The 23,590-nt window shown below is 63.5% G+C and overlaps 1 protein-coding gene across 3 annotated transcripts in view; it reads right to left on the reverse strand.

The window, feature by feature from the left end:
• ADGRB1 (adhesion G protein-coupled receptor B1) overlaps positions 1 to 23,590 on the reverse strand; it is a gene marked incomplete at its 5' end in the record, with an annotated part of 71,245 nt that overhangs the window by 41,915 nt on the left and 5,740 nt on the right. For all 3 annotated transcript variants that reach the window (XM_082601109.1, XM_082601107.1, XM_082601108.1), the window contains 15 exons: positions 6,842 to 6,885; positions 7,771 to 7,873; positions 7,978 to 8,053; positions 8,513 to 8,656; positions 11,634 to 11,742; positions 12,431 to 12,499; positions 12,643 to 12,837; positions 13,043 to 13,149; positions 14,715 to 14,816; positions 15,030 to 15,194; positions 15,506 to 15,670; positions 16,040 to 16,204; positions 16,346 to 16,510; positions 16,865 to 16,975; positions 17,858 to 18,019. In XM_082601109.1, coding sequence (XP_082457235.1) covers positions 6,842 to 6,885; positions 7,771 to 7,873; positions 7,978 to 8,053; positions 8,513 to 8,656; positions 11,634 to 11,742; positions 12,431 to 12,499; positions 12,643 to 12,837; positions 13,043 to 13,149; positions 14,715 to 14,816; positions 15,030 to 15,194; positions 15,506 to 15,670; positions 16,040 to 16,204; positions 16,346 to 16,510; positions 16,865 to 16,975; positions 17,858 to 18,019 — 1,882 coding nt within the window. The remainder of the gene's footprint in view (positions 1 to 6,841; positions 6,886 to 7,770; positions 7,874 to 7,977; positions 8,054 to 8,512; positions 8,657 to 11,633; positions 11,743 to 12,430; positions 12,500 to 12,642; positions 12,838 to 13,042; positions 13,150 to 14,714; positions 14,817 to 15,029; positions 15,195 to 15,505; positions 15,671 to 16,039; positions 16,205 to 16,345; positions 16,511 to 16,864; positions 16,976 to 17,857; positions 18,020 to 23,590) is intronic.

Below are 23,590 nucleotides of genomic sequence, written 5' to 3' on the forward strand. Positions count from 1 at the left end.
AGCAGCCCCCGGGAGCTCAGGGCTGGCCACATCCTGTGCCTCCATGGACACCACACTCCTAGGGGTGCGCACCCACACCCCTGACACAGGGGCACCCAGACACACGGGGCCCCGCAGAGGTGGGAAAGCACAGGGACGGGACGCAGCTGGACACGCCCAGCGGGAGAATCGTGGGCCCTGACTCCGCCCTGGAAAGCCCCCCACGCTCAGGCGCCCCCCCCGACCCTCGAGCACCTGTCTGTGATGCCCCCAGCGTGCTCCTGGCACCGGACCCTGCCCCCCTCCCCAGACGCGCCTCACCAGGGCGCCACTGGCCAAGCAGTGCTCTTTCCAGCAGGAAGAAAAAGAGGGCGAGAGGGCAGGGGCCGTTAGAATAAGTTCTCCCGAGGGCTTCCTGTGTACCCAGCGGAGTGGGGGGGAGGTGGCACGCTGGATGAGGAGACCCAGGTCCTGCACGCCGCGGGCCTCACACTCTGCTGGGGGAACAAACATGCAAGTACACGGAGTTGCTGCAAATGGGGGTCAGAGCTGGGAGGAAGGGGACAGGGCTGGGGATGTAGAAAAACAGGCAGAAAGGCCTCCAGGAGCAGGTGGCTTTTGAGGCTGGAGAAGAGGGCACGGGGACCATGGACAAAGGCGCCAAGTGTTCCAGCTGGCACCAAAGAGGGGAGTGGCGAGGGGGCCCGTGGGGCGGCCGGCGGTGGCTGCGGAGCTGGGCTGCCAGCAGGGCAGTGGGGACGCTCACGGCCCCAGGTTCAGAGCACCGCTGCTGTCCCTGGGCCGTGACCTCATGGCTGTCTGTCCCTTCCAGCTCCCAAACCCGGCAGGGGACAGGCAGGCCCGGGGCTCAGATGCCCCTCGAAGAGAGGGCAGGCCCACCGTGGGCCTCTGCCAGCCCCCCTGCTGCCCAAGGACGAAGGAGGGGGCGGCTCAGAGAAGGGACGGGCGCTGGGGAAGGGGCTGGGCTGAGTCCAGAGCAGAGGCTAGGACGGGTGGGTGGTCTCGCCTCTGGGAGCAGCTCTGCACCCCTCCCCCAGCCCCAGCCCCCATCCAGGTGGGGGGAGAAGAGCATGTCCCCCCACCTCCCTCCCGTGCTCCCTGATGACGTGGATCCCGAGGCCCTACCCAGGCCGCCAGGGAGGCCTTCTGTGTCGAGCCCGTCTCCTACCCTATCCCCCTCCTTGTCCCCCTCAGCCGGCCTCCTCTGCCCCCAACAGGAACCAGCCGGTGTGGGAGAAATTGGGCTGGGAACCGGCGCTGACAGCGACCTGGGGACCCTGCCAAGACTCCCTTCCGCTTGCCCCCCTCGGCCTGGCCCCTCACTGCCCTCTCCTAGGAAACCAAGGATGGGGGAGGAGCAAGGCTCTTAAAGGGACCAGGACACGTACTTGGGCAAGGACGCCAGGGAGGGGGCTGGACCTGGGTCCTCAGCGTCCCCCAGGACAGCTGCACCCAGCAGGGCTGGGGGTCGGCACGGGCGGGGAGAGAGCGCAGACTCGCAGAACCCACGGGGCGACCCTGGGCTTGTCACTCTGGGCCCGGGTCCTCAGCCGGACTGAGAAAGCTTGTGTGAGTAAATGAGAGGGTTCTAAGGGTGCCTGGAGTGGGCTCAGGCTTCGGGAAAGGACCCCACAGACTCTGTGGCAACATCACGCCCTCCACCAGCCTGTCCCAGCGTCTGCTCTGCCGGATCAAGTTACAGAGTAAGGGTGCCAAGCACCCCAACCCGACTGGAGAGGAGGCTGCTGCAGGACTTTTCAGAGCCTTCATAGCTGACTCGAGTGTGGACCCGGGAGCACCAGACACAGTGGGCATAGAACCCTGCCCTCCCTGGAGCCCACGCGGGACTGGTATCGGGCAAAACACCTCCCAAAAGAAACGCTGGCGTAGCAGGACGAGCACCGTGGAGCGCATCTGGTCCAGGCCTGGCCTGTCCTGACGTCCCCACACTGGGCCTCAGCTACACCATTTTCAAGTGAGGGCAGAGCAAGTGATTTCTGAGGATCTTGCCAGCTCTGACTTTTATGCTCTATGTAACTCTTGGCTGTTTTTAAAAAGGAAACTGCAGGGCTTCCCTGGTGGCGCGGTGGTTGAGAGTCCGCCTGCCAATGCAGGGGACACGGGTTCGTGCCCCGGTCCGGGAAGATCCCAAGTGCCGCGGAGCGGCTGGGCCCGTGAGCCATGGCTGCTGAGCCTGCGCGTCCGGAGCCTGTGCTCCACAGCGGGAGAGGCCACAGCAGTGAGAGGCCCGCGTACCGCAAAAAAAAAAAGAAACTGCAAAACATTTGTAGCTTCTACGAGTGAAAGATCCAGGGAGCTGTCCTTTCAGAACCACAGAACTTAACTCCAGGGATGTGCTCCTGGCCTTCATCAACTCCCATCACACACCAGCCCATCCTCCCTGCACCCATCCCCCATCCACCCACCCATCCTCCACCCCCCTAAACATTTGAGAATTCTGCAAAGTCCCCCTTTCCCTCCTCAACAGCCCTGCTCCCAAGGCCCTCACTGCCACTGGTCAGGCTGGCGTAGGTGGGTGGGGGTGAGGGGGCGGCCTTGAGCCTCGCTGTGAGCAGTCGCTATAGATGTTGAGTCTGTGTGTGTGTGTACAACTGGGGGCGAAGCAGTAGAGGGTCTGCCCTGTGGGTGGAAGTCTCTGACTCAGACTTTCCAAGACGCCTGTGTCACACGGTTGACTGTTACGTGTGGCTGGAAGAGGAGGCAGCCCTCCACGCACATGACACGTGAACAACTATATGTGAACATGCATGAGTGACTCCAGATGAGACACAGGGTAGGGCTCAGCGTGGGACCAGGGTCAGGGCTGAGAGTGTGACCAGGGTCAGGGCTCAGAATGGGACCAGGGTCAGGGATCAGAGTGGGACCAGGATCAGGGTTCAGCGTGGGACCATGGTCAGGGCTCTGTGTGTGACTAGGGTCAGGGCTGAGAGTGTGACCAGGGTCAGGGCTGAGAGTGTGACCAGGGTCAGGGCTCAGAATGGGACCAGGGTCAGGGATCAGAGTGTGACCAGGATCAGGGCTCAGAATGGGACCAGGGTCAGGGATCAGAGTGTGACCAGGATCAGTCCTCAGAGTGTGACCAGGGTCAGGGTTCAGCGTGTGACCATGGTCAGGGCTCAGTGTGTGCCCAGGGTCAGGGCTGAGAGTGTGACTAGGTTCAGGGCTCAGCGTGTGACCAGGGTCAGGGTTCAGCGTGTGACCATGGTCAGGGCTCTGTGTGTGACTAGGGTCAGGGCTGAGAGTGTGACCAGGGTCAGAGCTGAGAGTGTGACCAGGATCAGGGCTGAGGGTGTGACCAGGGTCAGGGCTGAGAGTGTGACCAGGGTCAGGGCTCAGAATGGGACCAGGGTCAGGGTTCAGCGTGTGACCATGGTCAGGGCTGTGTGTGTGACTAGGGTCAGGGCTGAGAGTGTGACCAGGGTCAGGGCTTAGAGTGTGACCAGGGTCAGGGCTCAGTGTGGGACCCCGGTCAGGGCTCAGCGTGGGACCAGGACAAGGGCTCAGTCTGGGATTGGGAATCTAGGCTCCTTCAGTGACCAGGGCCCAGTCATGGGTCAGAAGATCACTACTTCTCAGCTGATGGTCACTGATGGCTCTCATCCCCCACTGGCACTCCCCACCCCCACACACAATTCTTCAGCCACGTGAGACCCTTTCTCATCCAAACACACACAAACACAAGCCCACACCAGCACAGACTTGATCTCTGGGCACACTGGTGGAAACAGACCTGGAGCCCTGTCCCTGGTCTCCATTTCAGCTCACCTGGGAAACCCTTGGCTCCTTTGAGCCCATTTACGTGAGAAGTGGCCCCGCCCTGCGGTGGAAGGAGGTGCTGTCCCGCACAGAGCAGGGGGGAGGGCGGGGGGGGACCGAGCCAGCCCCCTTCCCCCCGTGGCCCCTCTCCCACTGTCAGCCTCGGGGTCCCAGGCTGTCCAGCTCTGGATCAGATGCCTCAGTCCCCACTCTGAGCTGGACCACAGTCCTGGAGCCTCAGATTCCCCAGAGGTAATAGGAACAGTCAGCACGGCTCCCAGGGCTGCACCCAGGACTGAACAGGGAGCTTGTGGGCAAAATGCGTTTCAGGGGGCTTCAAACACAGCACAGCTTTTGTCACCTTCCCACTGTCCTCGGGGCCCTGGACCGAGGTGCAGAGACCTTACAATCTCATCTATCCAGAGGTGACCAGCAGTGGGCAAAGCAGGCCTGGGGCAGTGGGTGGGCTCCCCACACCTGAGAGAGGAAGGGCAAGTGGAGGCCACAGCCAGGGGTGAGCACCCCATGGACCTGGCCGCTGTCCTTTCCCCCACTCTGCTCTCACACGCAAGCAGGCAGACTCCGCCACGGGGATGGAAGGCTGAGGCTTCTGGAGAGTGGAATCTGCCCCAGACTATGCAGCCCCAAAGGACAGTGAACTTGACACTGGGCTGGCCAGACCTCTCACAACCTGCTGCCCTGGGAGAGCAAAGGGGATGGGTCCACCTCTTTGGAAAGCAATTTACTACCAAGACCTTGAAACGGTCTGGGGGACTCAAAGCCAAGGAAATAACCAGAAATGTGAGCAGCGCTGTCCAAGCAAGGATGCTGGGGCACTGGGTGAACCGGGCACCGCCAGGGAGCTGCAGGCAGCCTTTGAACAGCCTGTTGGGAGGGTTTCTGGGCTGTGGGGAGGGGCTTGTGCTGACATCGGGGATGGACTGCAGCCGCTGCACAACCTCCCACGATGGCTAGGGGGGCCAGCCTGGGTACTGTGAGAACGTGGGCCCTCTTTCTTGTTTTTTTCTTTTTTCACCCTTTTCTGATACCCCATTTTGTACGAAGAGTTTATGCCCCTTGCGAAATCCAGAGAAAAACAGTCAACAACAACCCAAGCCAGAGGGCCAGTTTCCCAGGGTTACAGGGTCCGCCCGAGCTCTCCCCCAGCCCAGCTCCCGGCCCCAGACCCTGTCCTCACACCCTCAGAGCCAGAGTGGGAAAGGGCAGTGCAGTCTGCCCTATGGCCCTGCACACTCCCTGCACACACGGGGCCTTTGCACTGCCTGTTCCTTCTGCCAAAATGCTTGTCCCCAGACACCCACGTGTACAGTGCTGTGTCAGGCCTCTGCTCAAACACCACCCTAGAGAGGTTTCTGTGAACCTGCTCTGAAAGGCACCTCGCCCCACCTGCCACTAGATCCACTGCCTCCACTTCTTGGCACGTGGCACGCCCTGACAGTTTCACAGGGATCTATACGTTCCTAACTTCCTGTTCCTACTCATCAGGCACAGGAGGAGGCTGAGGGCCAGGACCTTGTAGAGGAGTGCTTGTCAGTGGTCAGTAATCACCGGGGGATAGGGTGGGCGGGTGGGTAGATAGGTGGGTGGGTGGATGGATGGGTGGATGGATGGGTGGATGGATGGGGGGGCGGATGGATGGATGAGTGAGTGGATAGGTAGATAGGTGGGTGGGTGGATGGATGGATGGGTGGATGGATGGATGGATGGGGGGTGGATGGATGGGTGGGGGGGTGGATGGGTGGATGGGTGGATGGATGGATGGATGAGGGGTGGATGGGTGGATGAGTGAGTGGGTGGGTAGATAGGTGGGTGGGAGGATAGGTAAGTGGGTAGATAGATGGATAGAAGGGTGGGTGGGTGGATGGATAGATGAATGGGGGATGGGTGGATGGATGGGTGGGTGGATGGGTGGGTGGAGGATGGATGGATACATGATGATCACATCCCTCCCTGGCAGTTTCCATAGTTCCGACACACTGGCCCTACAAACTGGCCCCATGGCCCTTGCAGCCTCCCCGCACCCCTGCGCCTCTCTAGCTGCCTGTTCTTCCCGGCCACGCCTCATGTTCCCCCTGTACCTTCCGAGCTCCACACCTTTGCTCAAACTGTGCTTCTGCCCGAGACCCTCCCTCGCGTTCTCTGCAGGGAAAAGGTGTCCTCCTTGAGTGTCAGCCACTCCGGAGCCTCCCGACCTCCCGGGACGCAACTCCGTCACTGCGCTGCCCGTAGTACGAGGGACTTGCCGCATGTACCCCTGGCCTAGGTGCTGGCCTGAAGACTGGCGGTGCCAGGGCTGAGGGAGGCGGGCGGTGACAATGACATGCAGCTCTCTGACCACCCACTCCTCAACGGATAGCAAACCCCTTGGGGGGAAGGCCCAGCCCTCCCCAGGCCCACCTGGCCCATCAGGATCCAGACATTAAGCTCTCTCCTGCCCAGTCTCCCCAGATTCTGACCCTCCTCACCTCTGAGGGCCGCCCCCACTTTAGGGCCTTTGCACAAACTCTTCACTGTGACTACACGAGACCCCACCCACCTCTCCCTTCGCCTCCTTGTGTCTGGGAGGACACCCTGCTCTGGGTGCCCACACGGCCCCGTGACCCCGAATCACAGCCCGGCCAGTCTAGACCAATGCCTGGCGCCCACCTGTACTCGCCGTGCTGAAGCACAGGCTGGCACCACATGCTGCACAGGGAACTGGGCCTGGGACCCCAGAAGCCCCCACCTCTGCTTCCTCTCTGACCCCTCTGGGTGTCACCCAGCTGCCCTGGTCCGCGGCGGTCTCCAGGGGACCTCCACAGCCCTCGGGACCCCTGACCATGGACTTCCTTGGGAGGAGCGCGAGGCCGGCTGGGCGGGCCCCTGCTGCTTCAGAGCCAGAACTAGGCGGGGAGAGACCGTGCTTGACAGACGGGGTCGGGGTGACAGTCGGAGGCCCTGAACCTGAAGCCCACGTGCCTCCCCTACTGGGTCAGCCTCCTCCCCCATCCCCCCATCAAGTCTGCCCCGAGGGCCCGAGGCCACAAAGCCCAGATGAACTTACACATCCGTCTCATCCCACAGGATACAGGTCTGGTTGGTGGTGCCCTGGAGAGAGGGGAGGGGTCAGGCCACCTGCCGCCCTATGAGCCGCACCCGAGGGTCACTGTGGGGTCCACCCGTGGACGTGCCAGGCGCCCTCCCTCCGCTGTCCCCCAGAGACAGAGTTTGAGGAGGAGGAACTGAGGCCCAGAGCGGGGAAGGGACTGGCTCAGCCTCCACCCCTGCTGTGTGGCCTTGGGTATCTTCCGTCCCCTCTCTGAGCAGGGCTGGACAGCAGCGGCCGAAGCTCAACTCTAGATGCCCAGGTGACCAGTCCAGCTGAATGCAAAATGGGCTGACACGGAAAGCCTGGGGTCAGGGGGCACAGGTAGGGTTCAGCAGACACCCCTGTCCTGAGGGCTGTGGTGTGGTAACAGCAGGGTTCCCACTCGTAAGGGAGGAAGCCGAGGCACAGAGAGGTGGAGCAAGGCCCAAGGCCACACAGCAGGAAAGGAAGGCCCGGCTCTTCCCCCAACCTGGCCTGGCGCTGCCCTGTCCCGGCTGGGTAACCGGGGCGGCTCCTGGCTCTCGGCTGGTCCGAGGGCTTCGTGGCTCCAGCTGCTCTGAGGCCCGAGGGAAAGCCCCAAGGAGCAGGGTGTGGAGGGTCCGTGAGGCCGGGGCAGATGCGCTTCTCAGCAGAGGATGACTCTCTCTCCCCCGAGGGAACGGCCAGGCCGACGGGGCTGGGTTGAGCCTCAGCTCCCACACGGCCCTGCTGGGTGACCCTGGGCAAGTCCCCGCAGCTCTGCCAGCCTGCATCCCCACCTGTCACTCGGCGTAAAGGAGCCCTCTCTCAAGGCTGATGCGAGGTGGAGACGTGTGAGCACACACCACACGTGGGATCAGGCAGAGGGGCACACACACGCAGACGTGCACACGGAGGGCACTCACGTTGTACATGTGGGCGAACTCGATCTCCAAGGGTGTGAGCAGGGAGCGGGGAGGGGGCTTCACGGTCACCGAGATGACCTTGGAGTTCAGGACGGTCGTGTTCCTGGGGGAGAGCCGGCGGGCCATGTCGGGGTCGGGAGCCCTGCGCCCTCACCTCCCCCAGGCCTGGCCTCCCTGACCCCCACCCCGCGTGCCCACGGCACCCACCTCTGCAGGGCCAGGAAGCTGCCCAGGTTTCTGTAGAGCACGGTGCCCACCACGAACACAGACGAGTCATCAGCCTCTGGAAGAGAGCACCGCGGTCACCCTCCTCCCGGCCACCCACAAACCGGGACCCTGCTTGGGCAAGGGGAGTGTGTGTCCCTCCTGACTAAGGACGCAGCACTGCCTGGAGCTGGGGGGACTGCCTGGGTCCCCCTGGGTGACTCCTGAGACCCGGGGGCTGGCAGGGCACAGTTCATCTTCTTGGGAACCAGAGTCACCTGCTATGTGACTCCAGGCAAGACCCTCTCCCTCCCTGCGGTGAGGGCGTCCATTGGTCCATTCAGCCAAGATTGCCTGGGAGCCTCCCAACACAGGGAGGGCAGGGAGGGCTTCCTGGAGGAGGGGGCAAGCTGGGGAACACTGAGAAGAAACGGACGCCACCTTAGCCCTTGAAGCAGCAGGCCAGACTCCAGAAGGAACTTCCTCGGGGGGAGCCTCAGTCTCTGGGGGGCCCCTCCCACACCCCGAGGCTCCTCACCTGCCAGCCCCGTGGAGAAGACGCTCTTGGACACAGTGACCCTGTCCTCTGGCACCTTGGCCCAGTCGCCCGTGGCCCGCCAGCCCTTCATAGGGAAGCTGATGTCCGTGGCTCCACTGGCCGGGAGCTTATGGATGCTGAGGACTGGGGTTTGGGATGGAGCAAGAGACGACAGAGACAAAGGGAGACAGAGACAGTGAGATGCAAAGCCGGTTCCCGAGAGAAGCCTCGGCCCTGGGACGGGGAGTGGGCCCCAGAGCCCAGGACCATGACACGGGGGTGCTCCTGGCTCAGAGTGGGTGCAGCACGCATGGGGCCACCCAGCCAGGCGGGAGCCTGACACCAGCCTCTCCACGAGGTCCAGGGCATGGGTAGCTTCCTGGTTCCTTCCAAGCCCTCAAATGACACTCCCACCCCAGCAGGAGCCCTATGGCCCTTATGAGGACCCAGGCCTGGACCCAGTCCCCGTGGCCCCAGAGGTGCCAGAGACGGGTTCTGCGGGCAGGTCTGCGGCCACAGAGGGACCCACAGGGCGTGGTGTCCACCTTGGTGCCCCTCCCTGGGACACTGGAGCCCAGCCCTCCCCCTTTGGGCTCAGCTCTGTAACAGGGACAGGGACAGATGCCCCCTCACAGGGCCGGGACTGTAAAGGGGCCAACAGATGGACCAAGGTGGAGCGGGGACCCGGGAAGGAAGGTGCTGGGTGTGGGGAAGGGCTCCACTCAGGGTGGAGGGGGACGGGCTGTGGGGACACAGCACGTATGGGGAGAGGCCAGGGCAGGGAGAGCTGGCAGCCTGTAGCCGTTTCTCCCGAGCTCTCCCTGTGGGCGCCCGGCAGGCCTCCTGAAGACACCAGCCCCAGTGGGCTCTGTCCAGCCCCGCCCCAGGCTTCCCAGAGGTGAAGCGGCAGACGGGCCTGGGAGGACAGGAGGGGGTGGGGTGGGGTCCCATCGTCTCTAAGCCCCTTCATTCCAGGCCCACCCACTCCAGGCAGACACTGCTCCCCTCACCCAGCACCCGCGGCCTGGGTCGGGGTCTGCGCCGGGGCGGCCTTAGGTGTAGGGGGAAGGGGTAGGGGCTTAGGAACCAACAGCCTCGCCTGCCCGGCTGTCACCTGGCCTTCCCCCAACCCTGGGGCTGGCCCTCTGTGGCTGAAGCCCTCACCAAGGACCGAACGAATAAACAAATTCATCCGCGCCACACGCTTCCGAGCCCCAACCATGTGCCTGGGACCGTTCTAACGCTGCGGGTGCAGAGGAAGGCGAGACCCTCTCCCAGAGCTGATGGAGCGGGGGCAACAGACAGTGACCCGAGGAGAGAAGAAATAGGTGGACTGCGGTCTGCTGGGCAGTGATGACCCCTGGGTGGGGCACTTCCAAACAGGGTGGTCAGGAAGTCCTCCCTGAGGAGGTGGCCTCTGGAGGCCACTGGAGGAGGTTAGGCTGCTTGGATTCCTGGGGTAAGTGTTCCAGCAGCAGGGCGTAGGGAGTGTGTGATGTGTAGGGCGCATGGGTGCGCAGGGTGCGTGGGGTGTGTGAGTATATGCGTGGGGTCTAGGAGGTGAATGGGGGTGCATGGGGCGCACGGGGTGTGGGGTGCATGGGGCGCACGGGGTGTGGGGTACATGGGTATGTGAGTATATGAGGGGTGTAGGGGGTGAATTGGGGGTGTAAGGTACACAGGGTGCATGGGGTGCAGTGTAGGGTGTGTAGGCGTGTAGGGTACATGGGTGTGTGAGTATATGGGGGGCTAGGAGGTAACTGGGGGTGTGAGGGTGCGTGGGGTGGGACGGCTAATGAGGACTAATGGGAAGGAGTCCAGGGCCTCCTTTGGTGACAGAGGGTGGGCCCTGAGTGCCTCTCCAGGGGCCATGGGTGGGGCTGGGCGGCTGGGGAACCAGACTTCACAGTGAGGTCCTGGGCCAGGGGGGCTGAGAGCTGCAGTAGCCACCCAGTCCCATGCCCACTCACGCACGGCTGCATAAAAGCTCTCCCCTCTCTGGGCCACTCCTATCTCACCGTGAAGAAAGGCCCAGTCAGCCCAGCAAGGAAGGGAAGGAAGTCCCAGCCGGCCTGGTGCCACCACTGATCCCACCTGCCAGGTGACCTCCATTAGCACCTGACCCCCAGGCCTGAGTCTCCCCACCTGCGAGATGACGGCTGTCCCTGATCCCCTGGCCTCAGAGGTCTCTCCAGCTCTGGGGTCCTGAGCTCAAAGGCAGAAAGGCAGGGCCAGCCAGTACTCTGGGAACCTGCAGCTTAGCGAACGTTTGTCCCGGCCCAGGCAGGTCCCCAGGTGTGTGCTAATGCAGCACAGCTGAGCTAGGATATGTCACTAGAGGCCCGAGTGTCTCTGCAAGGGATGTGACAATCTCCCTCCTTGGTGCTGTTAGGAGCACAGCCGGGTCCAGCGCCCGCTCCTGGGTTCCCCACTGTGAGGAGGGACCCTGACAATGGAGATTGTGTGGGGAGGCGCCCCAAAACAGGGAGGACTTGACAAATGTGGCCCAAGAGAGCTATTTAAGAGGACGTTGATGACAATCGTTAAATGTAACTGCTGTAGCATTTGTGCCGACGGTCACCACTGAGCTCTCAGGTCCCAGGCCCACTTACTGCTCCTTCGGACCCACAAGGCCAGCGCCCCTGCCTTCCCATTTGAGAGAGTCGCTCAACGCCATGGAGCTGGGTGGAGCCAGGCCCCTGTGACAAGGCACTTCTGGGAGCGGAGGACTATGTAGTCCTGCCTTCAAGGTCCCTGCACCGGGGGCACCGGGGTGGGGTGGGGACAAGTACAAGTGGGCCCCCAGACCCAGGGAGGTGGAAGCAAGGGGCTGGCTGTGGCTGGGACTTCCTGGTGCGTCCCACGATTCGAGGTCTCCAGGACCTTGTCTGGGTCTGAGAGCCCCTACGCCGACCCCCTCCCGGGGTCACATCAGACCATCATCAGAAGACTCAGGTCTGTGCACCTGAGGATACAGAGATCATCTTAGAACCCGGCCCGGGGGTCCTGCAGGAGGCATCTGGCGCTGCTCATTTATAGACAAGGAGATGGAGGCCGAAGCGCCCTGCCCAGGGCTGCGGGGCAGGGGCCTGGAGGTTGGCGCAGCGAGGGCTGGGCTTACCCAGGTTGTCTGTCACCTGGTACGCGTCCCGCAAGTCCTTCATGCGGAAGCCGATGACGTCCACGAAGTCCTCCACCAGCCGGAACAGCTCCTTGGCGTTGGGGCCCATCTGGAGGGGAGGCGGGGGTCAGGGACATGGTGGGGAGCGGCCCCGCCGAGAACACCGACCCCCGGAGTTCAGGGTCCCCGAAGGCCCCTGCGCCCAGCAGGGACACGCCCTCTCCCCGCTCTGCCTCCGCCGGCCTCCTTCCCTCATCTGTTCCCTCCTCATCAGGGCCCTGTCGGTCACTCCCTAGCCCCACAGGGCTCTGGACCTGACTTGGGAAGCAGATGGGGACCTGAGTCTCATCGCCATTGTGTGGACGAGAACGCTGGGCCCAGAGGGGCTGCTGCACTCCAGCCCGGGGGCCAGGGGTCCAGCTGGGAGGAGAGCGGAGGGCCTCTGGCCACTGCAGTCCCCACTCCGGGTGCTGCCCTGGGCACAGGAGTATTGGCAGGTTCCAGGTCAGCCTGGGAGGGAGGGAGGCAGACCAACTTCTCCAGATGCGAAAGAACCGCCACGTCCTGGTGTGTACCCCGCGGCCAACACGTTTGCTCACACCCCTCCCCGAGCCCCACGTGGTGAGCCGCTGTCCTCCGATGGGCGGGGAAGCCGAGGCTCAGAAGGATAAGCGACCTCCTCAAAGATCTGAACCCAAGACCCCACCCTGAGCTGGCCTGGGGCTCAGGGAGCCACCAGAGACGCCCGCGGCCCCCCTGCTGCTCTGGCCGCAAGGGTCCCAGGCTGGCATCCTTACCAGCTGGGCCTCCCCCCACTTGTCCCGGTTCTCCTCCGCCAGCAGGTTGCTGATGATCTGGACAAAGTTCTGAAAGGCAGAGGAAGAAAGGCCAGTGAGCAGAGAATAAGGCACCAGAATCACAGCTCAGAATGTGACCAGGGTCAGAGCTCTATCTGAGATCTGGGCTCGGTCTAAGGCTGGGGTGGAGGACCGCCCTCCTGGGCGCCCACCTGTACATCCCCCGGGGTGGGGCTGTAGTACGCCCTCCGGAAGATCTCTGTCATGTTCCTCAGGACATCGATGGTGGAGAGCAGGTCCCCGCTGTAGCTGGTCCCGTCCTGGGAGATCTCTACCAGTGTCTGGATGACCTCGGAGACCCCCTCTCCGGGCAGCCCGCGCTGAGCCTTTGCCAGGTGCTCCCGGGTCTGGGGAGGTGGAGGGTATGAGTGCCATGACTCTGCAGGTACCAAGGACCTCCCATGCCCAGAGGGTCCTCTGCAGCCCACAGCCAGTGGCCATGGCTGACTCACAGAGCGTGCCACTGGGGACACAGGGTTATGTCTGAGGACGGAGGGCAGAGGTGAGCCCTGGAGTGACGGGTGGGGCGGGAGACCCCGGGGCCAGCCTCACCATCATCTGGATGTTTCGGTAGTCGATGGAGACACAGCGGATGTAGGTGGGGGGCTCCCAGTAGGCGATGCCCTCCTCGTCCAGCTCACAGCGTCGCAGGATGAGGCCTGGGGAGATGGTGGGTCAGCTCTCTCTCCCACTTCTCTGGTAGATGCCCACGTCCGGGGTGGGAGTGGGAGTCCCACCCCCGGCTCCCAGGCACAAGCCCCTCTGGATGAGACCCTACAGCCCTAGAAGCAGGCACTCGCCTGTGCCCTCATTCCAAGAGCAGAGCTGGCGTGGGGGCCAGGCATCCCTTAGTTTCTTTCACTCAAAAGATTTTTTTTTTAATGTTTGTTTGTTTGTTGCTTTTGTTTTGTTTTGTTTTGTTTGGCCGCGTGGCTTGTGGGATTTTAGCTCCCCAAACAGGGACTGAACCCCGGCCCTCAGCAATGAGAGCTTGGAGTCCTAACCATTGGACAACCAGGGAATTCCCTCACTCAAAGCATTTCTGAGCAGATGCCACAGGCCAAGCACTGGAACCTGGCAGGAGCCAAACCTGCAGGCATCCCCCCGGCGTGGAGGCAGAGCCCTGGGCCTAGTGAGGGGCTTCAGTGTTCAGCCCAGGGCCTCTCTTGGGGCCCCTTCCTATCCGGAGCCCTGGGGAGAACCAACGGCCTGGCCCCTGCCTAGCTTCACCCCTGGGATCAGGGGCCCCCGATGGCCCGGGTGTGCTGCGGACACCGGGCAGCCTTGGGGCTGACTGGCATCAGGTGTTGACGGCCTGGAACACGGGCACAGCCTATGACTCAGAACTTACTCCCAGGGAGCCAGGCACAGCTGTGCACACACACAGCGGTGATGACCCTGGGGAACTGCCACAAGCCTGTCATCCAACAGGTGCCACGGGGCAGGACAGGACACCTGCTCCACAGCATGGTGCAAAATCCAAATGAGAGGTCATACATGCAGACAAAAGGCCAAAGAAGTCACACCATTCTGTGACTTGTATTTTATTCATTTGGCTTCCCTGTATTTGTAAGACGCTACCCAGAACATGTATTATTCTGGGAAGGGGGGCTACAACCACAGCTGGAAATACACAGCCTCCACCACGTGGACCAGCCCTGTCGGGTGGTGGGGAACTCACAACACACTTGTTTTACTGAAGGAAAACCAAAGTTCAGAGAGGTTAAGTCACTTCCTGTATGTCACACAGCAAACAGGGGTACAAAACTTCATGCACTCCTCAGATAAGAGGGGCAAAGAAAACCAAGCCAAGCTTGATGCGCCGGGCCCCTTCTGGGAGCCCACCCTGCTTTTTCCACACCTCCCATCACTCCACAGGGCTGCACGGGGATTAAGATGACCGTGTTCAAAGCCGACTTCCGACTTAATGGCCCCCCAGCCCAGGGCAAGTGTGTTAACTCCTCTGTGCCTCGGTTTCCCACGTGTAAATGGGGGACTCTGTGGGACATCGCACTAAAGGGCTTCATGCTGGCGTTGGTTCCTGGTGAGCTCTCAGGACGCGGCGGCCCCGGACCCCCGCCTGTACTGCGCCAGCCTCTGTGTGCACAGGGCTGCCTGGGCAGGGTCTGGGCCACGTGCCCTGAGCTGACAGCTCCGTGGGCGGGCCTGAAGGGGCATCTCAGTGAGGAAGGCCCCGCCCAACACCTGCCCCACCGGCCCTCACCTGTGGCGTTGCGAGGACACCGGACTGCAGCCACCTCTCCCGCCGGCGTCTCCTTCCAGATCACAGTGCCCAAGTTGTCCTCATCACAGATCTCGTGGGGCTCTGCCAAGGGGCTAGAAATGTGAGTGGGGGTGGGGTACGGGGGGTGGGCCGAGACCTGGCAGCAGGGTCAGGAAGGCCAAGACCCCTGCAAGACATCTACCCTCACGAGGGGGAGTCTTTTCCCAGTAGAGCTAAGCTCCAAGCTCCCTCCCCCGCCACTCAGGAGGCCCCTCCCCAGAGTCCAGCCGTGGGGTGGGAGTGTGGGACACTCACCGGGACACCGCTGGGCACTGCACTGCCGGTGTTCATCTTGTGGGCCCCGGCAGGCTGTCCCCCCGAAGAAGGGCCCCAAGCAGGCGCGCTCCCGCCGCTGGGTGCCACCTCCACACGTGACACTGCAGCCGCCCCACGACGTCCAGGCCTGCCACTTCCCATCCACTGTGGGACACGGCCATGCACAGAGCCACGAAGATGGGGATGAGGAGGGTGCGGACACAGGGACGTAGGGGCAGGAAGCCACGAGGAGAAAGAAGTCGAGACCCAGGGGAGGGGAAGCCAGAGCCCAGACTGATGCAGGATAAGACAAATGCCTCACGTGCACTGGTCCCTCGCGGTCACCCCCCCCGGCCCCCCACATCCCCAGGGCCGTGTACAACGGCCCACCATGAGCCTCCCGAGGTCTCACCCCTCCCGAGTGGCTCACGCCCACCAGATCCCCCCACCCGCAGGCCCCGGAGCACGGCCCTGACCTGGACACTGCTGCAGGAAGCAGTCTCGCGTTTCCACCCAGTGGCCCTGGCACTCGGCGCCCCCGTACGAAGGCCCGTTGCACTCGCGCGTGCGCTGCTGCCGGCCCTGAGAGCAGCTGGCGGAGCACGAGCTCCAGCTGGACCACTCATTCCAGTTTCCATCCACTGCCCGGCCCAGGGGAGGAAGGGGACAGGAAGGCAGCGTGAACACCCAGGGCCCACACCCAGCCTGGGGCACAGGCGTGAACACCCCACAGGTGTGGCCCACCACACCCCCACGAAGTCTGAAGCATGGGTGTGACACCCAAGAGGGCCCATCACCTTAACGCCCACGGTACGCGAGTGAGAACTCCCCAAGGTCTCCAAGCTTCAGCCTGATCACAGCCTGAGGTTCCAACCTCTGAGCCCCCAGGCAGGTGGGTCTGAGCGGGCAAAGCGGGGCTCCCGGGGCTGGCCGGTGGCCCACTGGGCCCTTCCCTTCCCTTCCCTTCCCGCCCCTGTCCCACCTCACCCAGCGCCCTCCCTCTCACCTACCAGGGCACAGAGCGATGTTGCAGAACTTGGTTTGCTTCTCCGGGCCCTCACAGGGGTTGCCTCCAAACTGGGGTGGCCTGCAGGTGCGTGTGCGGTCCCGGAAGCCGCGGCCGCAGGTGCTGGAGCACAGGCTCCAAGGCGACCACTCGTCCCAGGCGCCGTGCACTACGGAAGGATCAGAGCACTCTGCGACCCCCGCCTGCCCGAGCCCGCAGCCCGGTCACCCGCCCCGGACGCCCCGCCCCCTGCCCCGGAGCCCCGCCCCCTGCTCCCGTTATCCCCGCCCCCCCACGGCGCGCCGCCCACCTGGACACACGGCGGAGTTGTTGCACAGCCGCTGCTCCCGCAGGGGCCCGCTGCACTGCGTGCTGTAGGAGGACGACACGCAGAAGCGCGTGCGAGTCTGCCAGCCCTCGCCGCAGGTGCTGGAGCACACGCTCCACGGGGACCACTCCTCGGCCGCGGGGTCACCTGTGGGCCCCGACCTACAGCATCACAGGTCTGCTGCTGCCCCTGCACCCGAGCTACGGTCAGACCCTCAGGCGGCCGCAGCAAAGCCCTTGAGCACCCCACCCCTTTTTTTTTCTCGACAGTCCCCTTCTCCTCACACCACTTCCCCTAAACCCAGTGCGCCTGGAGACAAGCGCCTGGCACCCGAGAGGTTAGTCTAATTATGGAAAATTATCACAGTCATTACTTAGAAGCAACAGCAATTAATAACGTAGAGTACTTGCCCAAAGACCTAGTCCCCTGAAACCAACTTTCCCCACTTCCCAGGGTTTTAGTGCATTTGCGTGTCAGCCCCGCCCAGCCGCTGCCACTCACCTGTCTGCGGGGCAGGAAACCCAAACTGCTGCAGCTCGTCGCCCAGCTGCTCGCGCCGCCGGGCATCCGTGGACCGCAGGGACTGGCTCCGGGAGTTGGTGCGCCCGGCGGCTGCAGGGCAGGTTCAGGTAAGCGTCCAGGCCGTGGCCTGCAGCCCCCGCCCTGCAGCTCTAGAGGGGCGCTCTCGGCCCTTGGCCCCTCGGTCCCCAGCCGCAGCGGGGCCCGGGCTTGTCAGCACCAGGGCCACTTGGCCGCACTGGACAGGTGGGAAACTCGGGACCAGGGCACCCTGGCCTGGCGCCAATCCCTGTCTGGTCCAGTCTCCCCTGCCCTGCGCCCGTCCCTCTCTTCCTCCGGGGCCCGCAGGAGTCACCCGCGGGGCAGCACGTCTGAATGGCTACTGCTCTCCGCAGCTCAGCACCCCGCCAGTGATCCTGCCCCCCACGGCCCAGCCCCGACACCCCAGGGCCCTCTCCAGGCTTCTGAGATGAACTCCTCTCCCCAAGAAAGTTCGTCGGGGAAAAAACAACCCGAAGAATGACAATCTCATTATAACTTGATTTAATTTTATGGAAGCAGCTAAAATATGCATGAGGTCATTAGAGAGCCTTATTAGAGAAATACATCCCGGAGGCAGCATCCGGCTGGGACAGTCGGGTCTGGCCAGGGCTAGGGATGGCGGTGGCGGGACAAGCCCCACAGCCGGCTTTCCACGTGCACCCCAGAATTCCCAATCCACAGGTGCTAAGAAAGGCCCATCCAGTCCTAACACCGGGTCCCACCCCTCCTCCTGGGCCCTTACTTCTACTGGTCCCGCCCCTGGAAGGCTCCACCCTCTGACCCCGCCCCTGCCCCTCACCTGGCCAGGTCCCGCCCCCCCCGCCCTTTTCCCCGCCCGGCCCGGCCCAGCCCGGGTTCCTGCCTCCACCTGACCCCACCCCGAGCCTCTCCCTCCCCCGGCTCCGCCCGGGACCCGCCAGTCCGCGCACTCACGGCCGCAGGCCTTGCGGTTGCACAGGCGGCCCTCCTCCAGCACCCCCTCGCAGCCGCCGCCTTCAATGCCCGGCGCCGGCAGGCAGGTGCGCGTCCGCGTCTGCAGGCCTCCCCCGCAGTCCCGCGTGCACTCGCCCCACAGGGACCACAGCTTCCAGCCGCCTGGTGGGGAGCAGAGGGCAGGGGTCAGGGCCAGGGGCAAAGGGCTGCGGTGTCTTTCGGGGAGTGACCTCTAGGGGTCTCCCAGGCAGGGATCTGGGGCACAGCGGCCCCTGCGAAGAGGCCTCCGCGTCGGAACCAGCATAGCACCCTGGAGGGTCAGCTAGGAGGCAAGTGTGGGCCTGGACGGGGTTCGTGATGGGGTGTGAAGCAGAGGCCGACAGGGCAGGGAGGGGCAGAGGTGCTGGGCAAGTTGGGGTCCGGGGCCCACCCCACTTCTCTCTGGAGTCTCTGTGCTCTCCGGCTCTGTCTACAGGCACCTGGGCCAGGGTCTCCACTGGCTTTGAATCCAGGTCCCCAGTGTGGGGCTGGACACAGAGCTGGAGCCCCAGGTGGGTCTGGAGAATGAATGAATGAATGAATGAATGAATGACACCCCTGCCCACCCCAACGGCTGCCTTATACTGAGGGCCGGGTGATGGGCTGGGGGCAGAGGGGCTCTCCTGCCAGGGCTCTCCTGCCTGGCACCGAGCCTCATGCCCTGCTGAACCCCCTCCCCATGGTCCTCAGTCCAGTTTCCTCTGAGCCTCAGTTTGCTCATCCCCCCATCACCCTCCATGACCCATGTGCTCATTCCCCCACCACACGCAGGGACACCAGAGGTGACTGAGGTCCCACCCCTGGTAGCCGAGTGGGGTCTCACACCCAGGGCCCCGCCAGGCGGAGCCTCCCCCAGGCCCAGCAGAGACTGGCTGCTGAGCGCCTCCAGGCCCCTACGGCCACCCTCCTTCAGCCCTCTCAAGGGTCTTCTCCATCCCGGCCCCAGCCCCCCAACCGTCATGACCTCGTGCCCCCGAAGTTCTGAGCCCCTTGGTGGCCCCAGTGCCACCAAGGACACTAAGAGGAACAGCCTCGAAGTACTGGGGATCCATTGAGGAGTGAGGAGCAGGGAGGCCACACATCTTGGGCCAGAGCTGGAGGCCGCACTGATTCGCTCAGGAAGGGGCTGCTTCATCCAGGCTTTCCGTTCAAAGGCCACGCTTAAGGTGCCCAGATCACTCCCGCCTCGAGGGACTCTGGTGCCGCCACCCCATTTGTCCTGGGGAACCCCAGGGCCCCTACACTCCCACCATAGCAGGGTCAGGGCAGACTCAACAAGGGCACGCAGCCTCACCCACCGCCTACTTTGGGCCAGGCACCCTGCACACAGCCCCCTGACACAGCACCCATGTATGAGGAGGCGAGGAGATGGCATTGCCAAGCACTGGGAGCTGCACTAGAGCTGGGCCACTGCCCCATGCTGCCTGCTCACCCGGGGCTGGAGCAGGGGAGCCAGGCTGGCCAAGGGCAGGTCACACCTGCCCAGCAGGAGCGTCCCTGATGCCTCCTGGAGCCTGGCTTATCTGGGGAGCACATAGGGTGAGAATGAGGACTGTGCAGATCCTGGAGGGTGGGCACTAGAGCCGAAAGACCAGGTTCACATGGTGGCCCCAGCACCCACGACCGTGGGATGGTTAAGTCCACCCTGCCCTGGCCTCACACCCCTCACCAGAGGATGAGGGCACTACTTCCTAGGACTGACGCCTGTGAGGGTAAATAGCAGGAAATGGCTGGGAGACGACAGGTGTGGGCGTCCCTGGGGTCGGAGTCGATCCCAGAGATCTCGCTCTGATCTGCAGCAAGTTGGGCGTCCATGTGCTCTGTTCTGTGGAGGGCCGCTTGAAAGGTGCCAGAGCCCCTCCCAGTGCTCCCTGCGCCTGTGCTGGGAACCGACCAGCAGGGGGCGCCGGAAGCAAATGAACGGGAGGCGGGGGAGGGAGCCCAATTCCCCCAGTTTGGAAGGCGGGGCTCATTTCTCCCTCCACGCCCCCAAGCCCTTGAGGAATCTTCTTTCCCCTTGCAGAACCCACCCTCCCATACGTCTCACTTCCCCCTGAGCCCAGAGAGGCAGAGAGAGCATCACGGGGCCGAGGGCACACAGTCAGGCCTCCTGTCCTCCAGACTTGCCATGCGGGTGGGTCACGCAGGTGGGCGGGGCAGGTGGGCGGGCCGACGCACCCAGACAGGGACCTGTAGGGGGCGCCGGCTCGGACCTTAATCGCTGTCGTCTGTGGGTGGGCGGGGACCCGGCTCTGCCCCTCGCGCACGCGCAGTAACACGGTTCCTAGCCGTGCAGCGGCGGCCCAGGGAGGAGCTTCTCACTCTGTGGGAGCCCGGCTGAGCTTAGCAGGGACCCTGGCTTCAGGGGGCCGAGGGGCCTGGTTCTGAGCCCCTTCCTGGGTCTGGGCGTGACGTCCTGTGCTCCCACAAGGGAGGCCTTTCTGCTCCCATTGTTCAGATGGGAAGACCGAGGCCTGCCCTAGTGACGGGATGCCCGTGCTCCCCCAGTTACGAGGGGGCCGACCAGGAATCGCCCAGGTTGTTGGACCCGGCCCATACACCCTTCAAGGACGGTTGCTTCCCTCAAGGCCGGCTCTCAGGGCGGCATCCTGGGCAGGCGAGTACTGACTCCCCCACCCCTGTCTCCCCCCACTCCGTGCCAGATGCCTCAGGAACCTCGAGTCCCAGTCCACCCAGGAACCAAATGCTCACCCCACTTACAGCAGAGCAAACTGAGGCTCAAAGAGGGGTGGTCCAGACAGTCAGGGGCTGGTGACCCCCCACCCCCGCCACCTGCAGGAGGATCTGCCCTGGAGTTGAGGAGGCATGGCGGCCCAAGCCTCAGAAGGCAGGCGCCAGGGTCCCCAGGGCTGAGTAAGAACCAGAAGTATGGAGGACGCTATACAAATACGACTTCGTTGTGGACAGAAATGTCCGTGCCCTGGGGGTGAGAGACAAGCAGGCCAGGGCCCCGGGGGGAGGGGGTGGGGAGCCCCCAGGGCAGCCTCCAGGTGCACACGGCAGGACTGGTGGGCAGGACTGGTGAGTGGCTCGGCTCTGAGGGTGTGACGGGGCGAGGCTGCGCAGATATGGGGCCCTCACTGCCGCCACTCTAGGTGCGGACCGTCAGCCCCGCAACCACGCCCATTTGGCAGATGCAGACAGGGAGGCCGAGTTATCCACCGGGCTGACAAGGAGAGGAGCTGGGACTGGACTCATGATCAGATTCCAAGCGCCCCCCCCTACACCGCCCCCCAGACAGAGGCTGTCCGCCAGGACCACCCCCAGCCTGGCGCTCCAGGCTTCAGTGGTCTCACCTGCTGAAGCCACCCTGTCCCATCATACTGAGACAAAGGAACAGGGAGGCCTGGAGTCCAGGGAGACAGGCCTGCCGGCAGGGACAAGGTGGGCACATCCTGCCTGTCCCCCCTTGCTGCCCCAGCCCAGCCCCCGCGTGGAAGCCTGAGTGACGTGGAAGCTGGAAGTGGGTGGGAGAGAGAGGGTGTCCAAGCTGGCTAATCAGAGGATGCCACTTGGTTCCCATGGCAACTGCCGCAGAGCTCAGTCTTTCAGGATAGACTCAGGTTAGGCCTCCGCTGCCAAAACACCCACAATTTCAAGGCTGGTTACCCTGGTGACCCAGGTGGTGGGGATGTGGTGGGGGGAGGGGGAGGAGAGGAAGGGTCATATCAGGAGAGGCCAGGCAGGAAGTCCAGAGCACAGACTGCCCCCCAGGCCTAGCCCTGACCCTGGTCACATGCTGATTCCTGACCCTGATCACACACTGGGCCTTGATCCTCTTCACAGATGGACTTCTGATCCTGGACACAGGATCTCTGATCCCCTATCACATACTGAGCCTTGATCCCAGTCACAGACTGACCCTGACCTTGGCCACACTCCCACCACTGGTGACACTCAGTTAATAGTAGCTGCTATTTTTGTTACCATTTTTATTTTTAACGTGTGTCCCCCCCACGGCTGACACCTGATAAATGTTTGTCAAGCAAATGCATCCACGACCAGGGAATTACCTAGGCAGGGCTCCTGGGGCCCGCAGAGCTGGGCACAGAGGAACTCAGGCCACCCTTTCCTGGGTGGCCACGGTGCTCCTGGGCTGGGTGGGCTTTGAGGGGGCAGCAGAGGAGTGGGCAAGGCTGGGGGGTGGGCTGCCCCTCCAGGCCCGGAAAGAAGCCGCCATTCTTCCCGGGCTCAATGCCCCCTCTGTCTGGAAGCCTCATTTCCATCTCATTAAGGGATGAATAGAGCCAATTAATGGCCGCCAGGCAGCCTTGGCCTCCCAGGAGAGAGAGCACACGGAGAGGGGGGCTCCTGGCCCCCTTCCCACCCTGGTGCCCCAGCCTGCAGGCCATGGCCTCCCTGGTCCCTGCGCCCCCAGTCAGCTGGGATGAGGGCGCTGGGGGAGGCCCTCTTCCCGCTGGGCCTTCCCGCCTCCTGGGTCCCCTTTGGAGGAGGGGAGCAGTGCACTTCCCGTCTCCTCCAGCAGAGGTCTCCCCAGTCTAGCAGGTCAGGCAGCACCCGGCTGGGGGGGGCGGTCAGCCCCTGCCCATTCCCGCCCCGCCCCGCCCCGCCCCGGACCGTGACCGTCAGGCTGGGTTCCATACACATCTACCTCGGCGAAGTCCAGCCCCTGTGCGGACCCCTACCCCACGCCGAGTTAAGGTCTGTACTGCGGCATGCAGGCTCCTCCTCTCAGCCCCCTGCATGGATGTGCAGATGAGGACCACAGGGAAACTGGACAGCTCCCTGAAGCCCCTCTCCAACCCAATTCCCAGTCCACAGCGCCCCTGGCTCCACAGGTCCAGACTTGGTGCATCCTTCACCAAGGCCTGCAGCTCCCACTATCGGGGCCCGAGTGACCAGCAGTCTGCCCAGCTGCCGCAGGCACCCCTGGATCTCAGGACGGGCTGAGAGCCGTGACCACTGCCCACGGGGCCACTTGCCAGAGAAGGAGGACAAGGAGGGCTCCTCCAAGCATGGTAGAGGCGCCAAGACCCTATGAGCAGGTACTGTCCCATCCCTATTTCACAGGAGGGAAACTGGGGGGTGACTTGGCCCCATCTGCAGGGTTACTCACTTTCTCAATGCTGCTTTCCCTGAGTCAGGCAGGTGCCCCCCAAGAAGGGTGCCCATTACAAGCTCGAAGGCCCGGGTCCCACCCGGCTTTGCCCTTCGGCGCTGGATGACTTGGGCAGGTCTCTTCTCCTCCCTGAGCCTTGGCTATACGACCGACAGCCCTTCTCCCCATCTTTTAGGGAAGTGGGACCCCAGCAGGGCCACAACTCCCGGTCTCCCCCGCCACCGGGTGGTGTGGGGTGAGCTCTGGCCTCTCGTGGCAGGTCCTCTGTGGGTGATGCCCCGCGTGTGCACTTACTGTTTTCATGGGGTCACATCTTGCTATTTCCATCTGGAATGGGGGCTGTCTACAATGGAGCCTGAAACCTTGGTTTCCAGATTTTTCTAAGTTGGCCCTTGTGCAAAAGTGCAGCTCCCCCGGCTGGGATGACAAACCCAGGCCTGGCAGGGAGGCCCTCACCCTTCCTACTCCCGCCCCGCCCCTGCTCCCCACCCCCATGCGCCCAGCTGCCCCCAAACTCCAGAGACACACCCATCCCCCTGGAATTCACCACTCATCCCCCCAGCCCAGCCCCTCTCCACACCCTGCAGGCCCCA

Source organism: Mesoplodon mirus (assembly GCF_964341445.2).
Source record: "Mesoplodon mirus genome assembly, chromosome: 16".
Lineage (NCBI taxonomy): Eukaryota > Metazoa > Chordata > Mammalia > Artiodactyla > Ziphiidae > Mesoplodon > Mesoplodon mirus.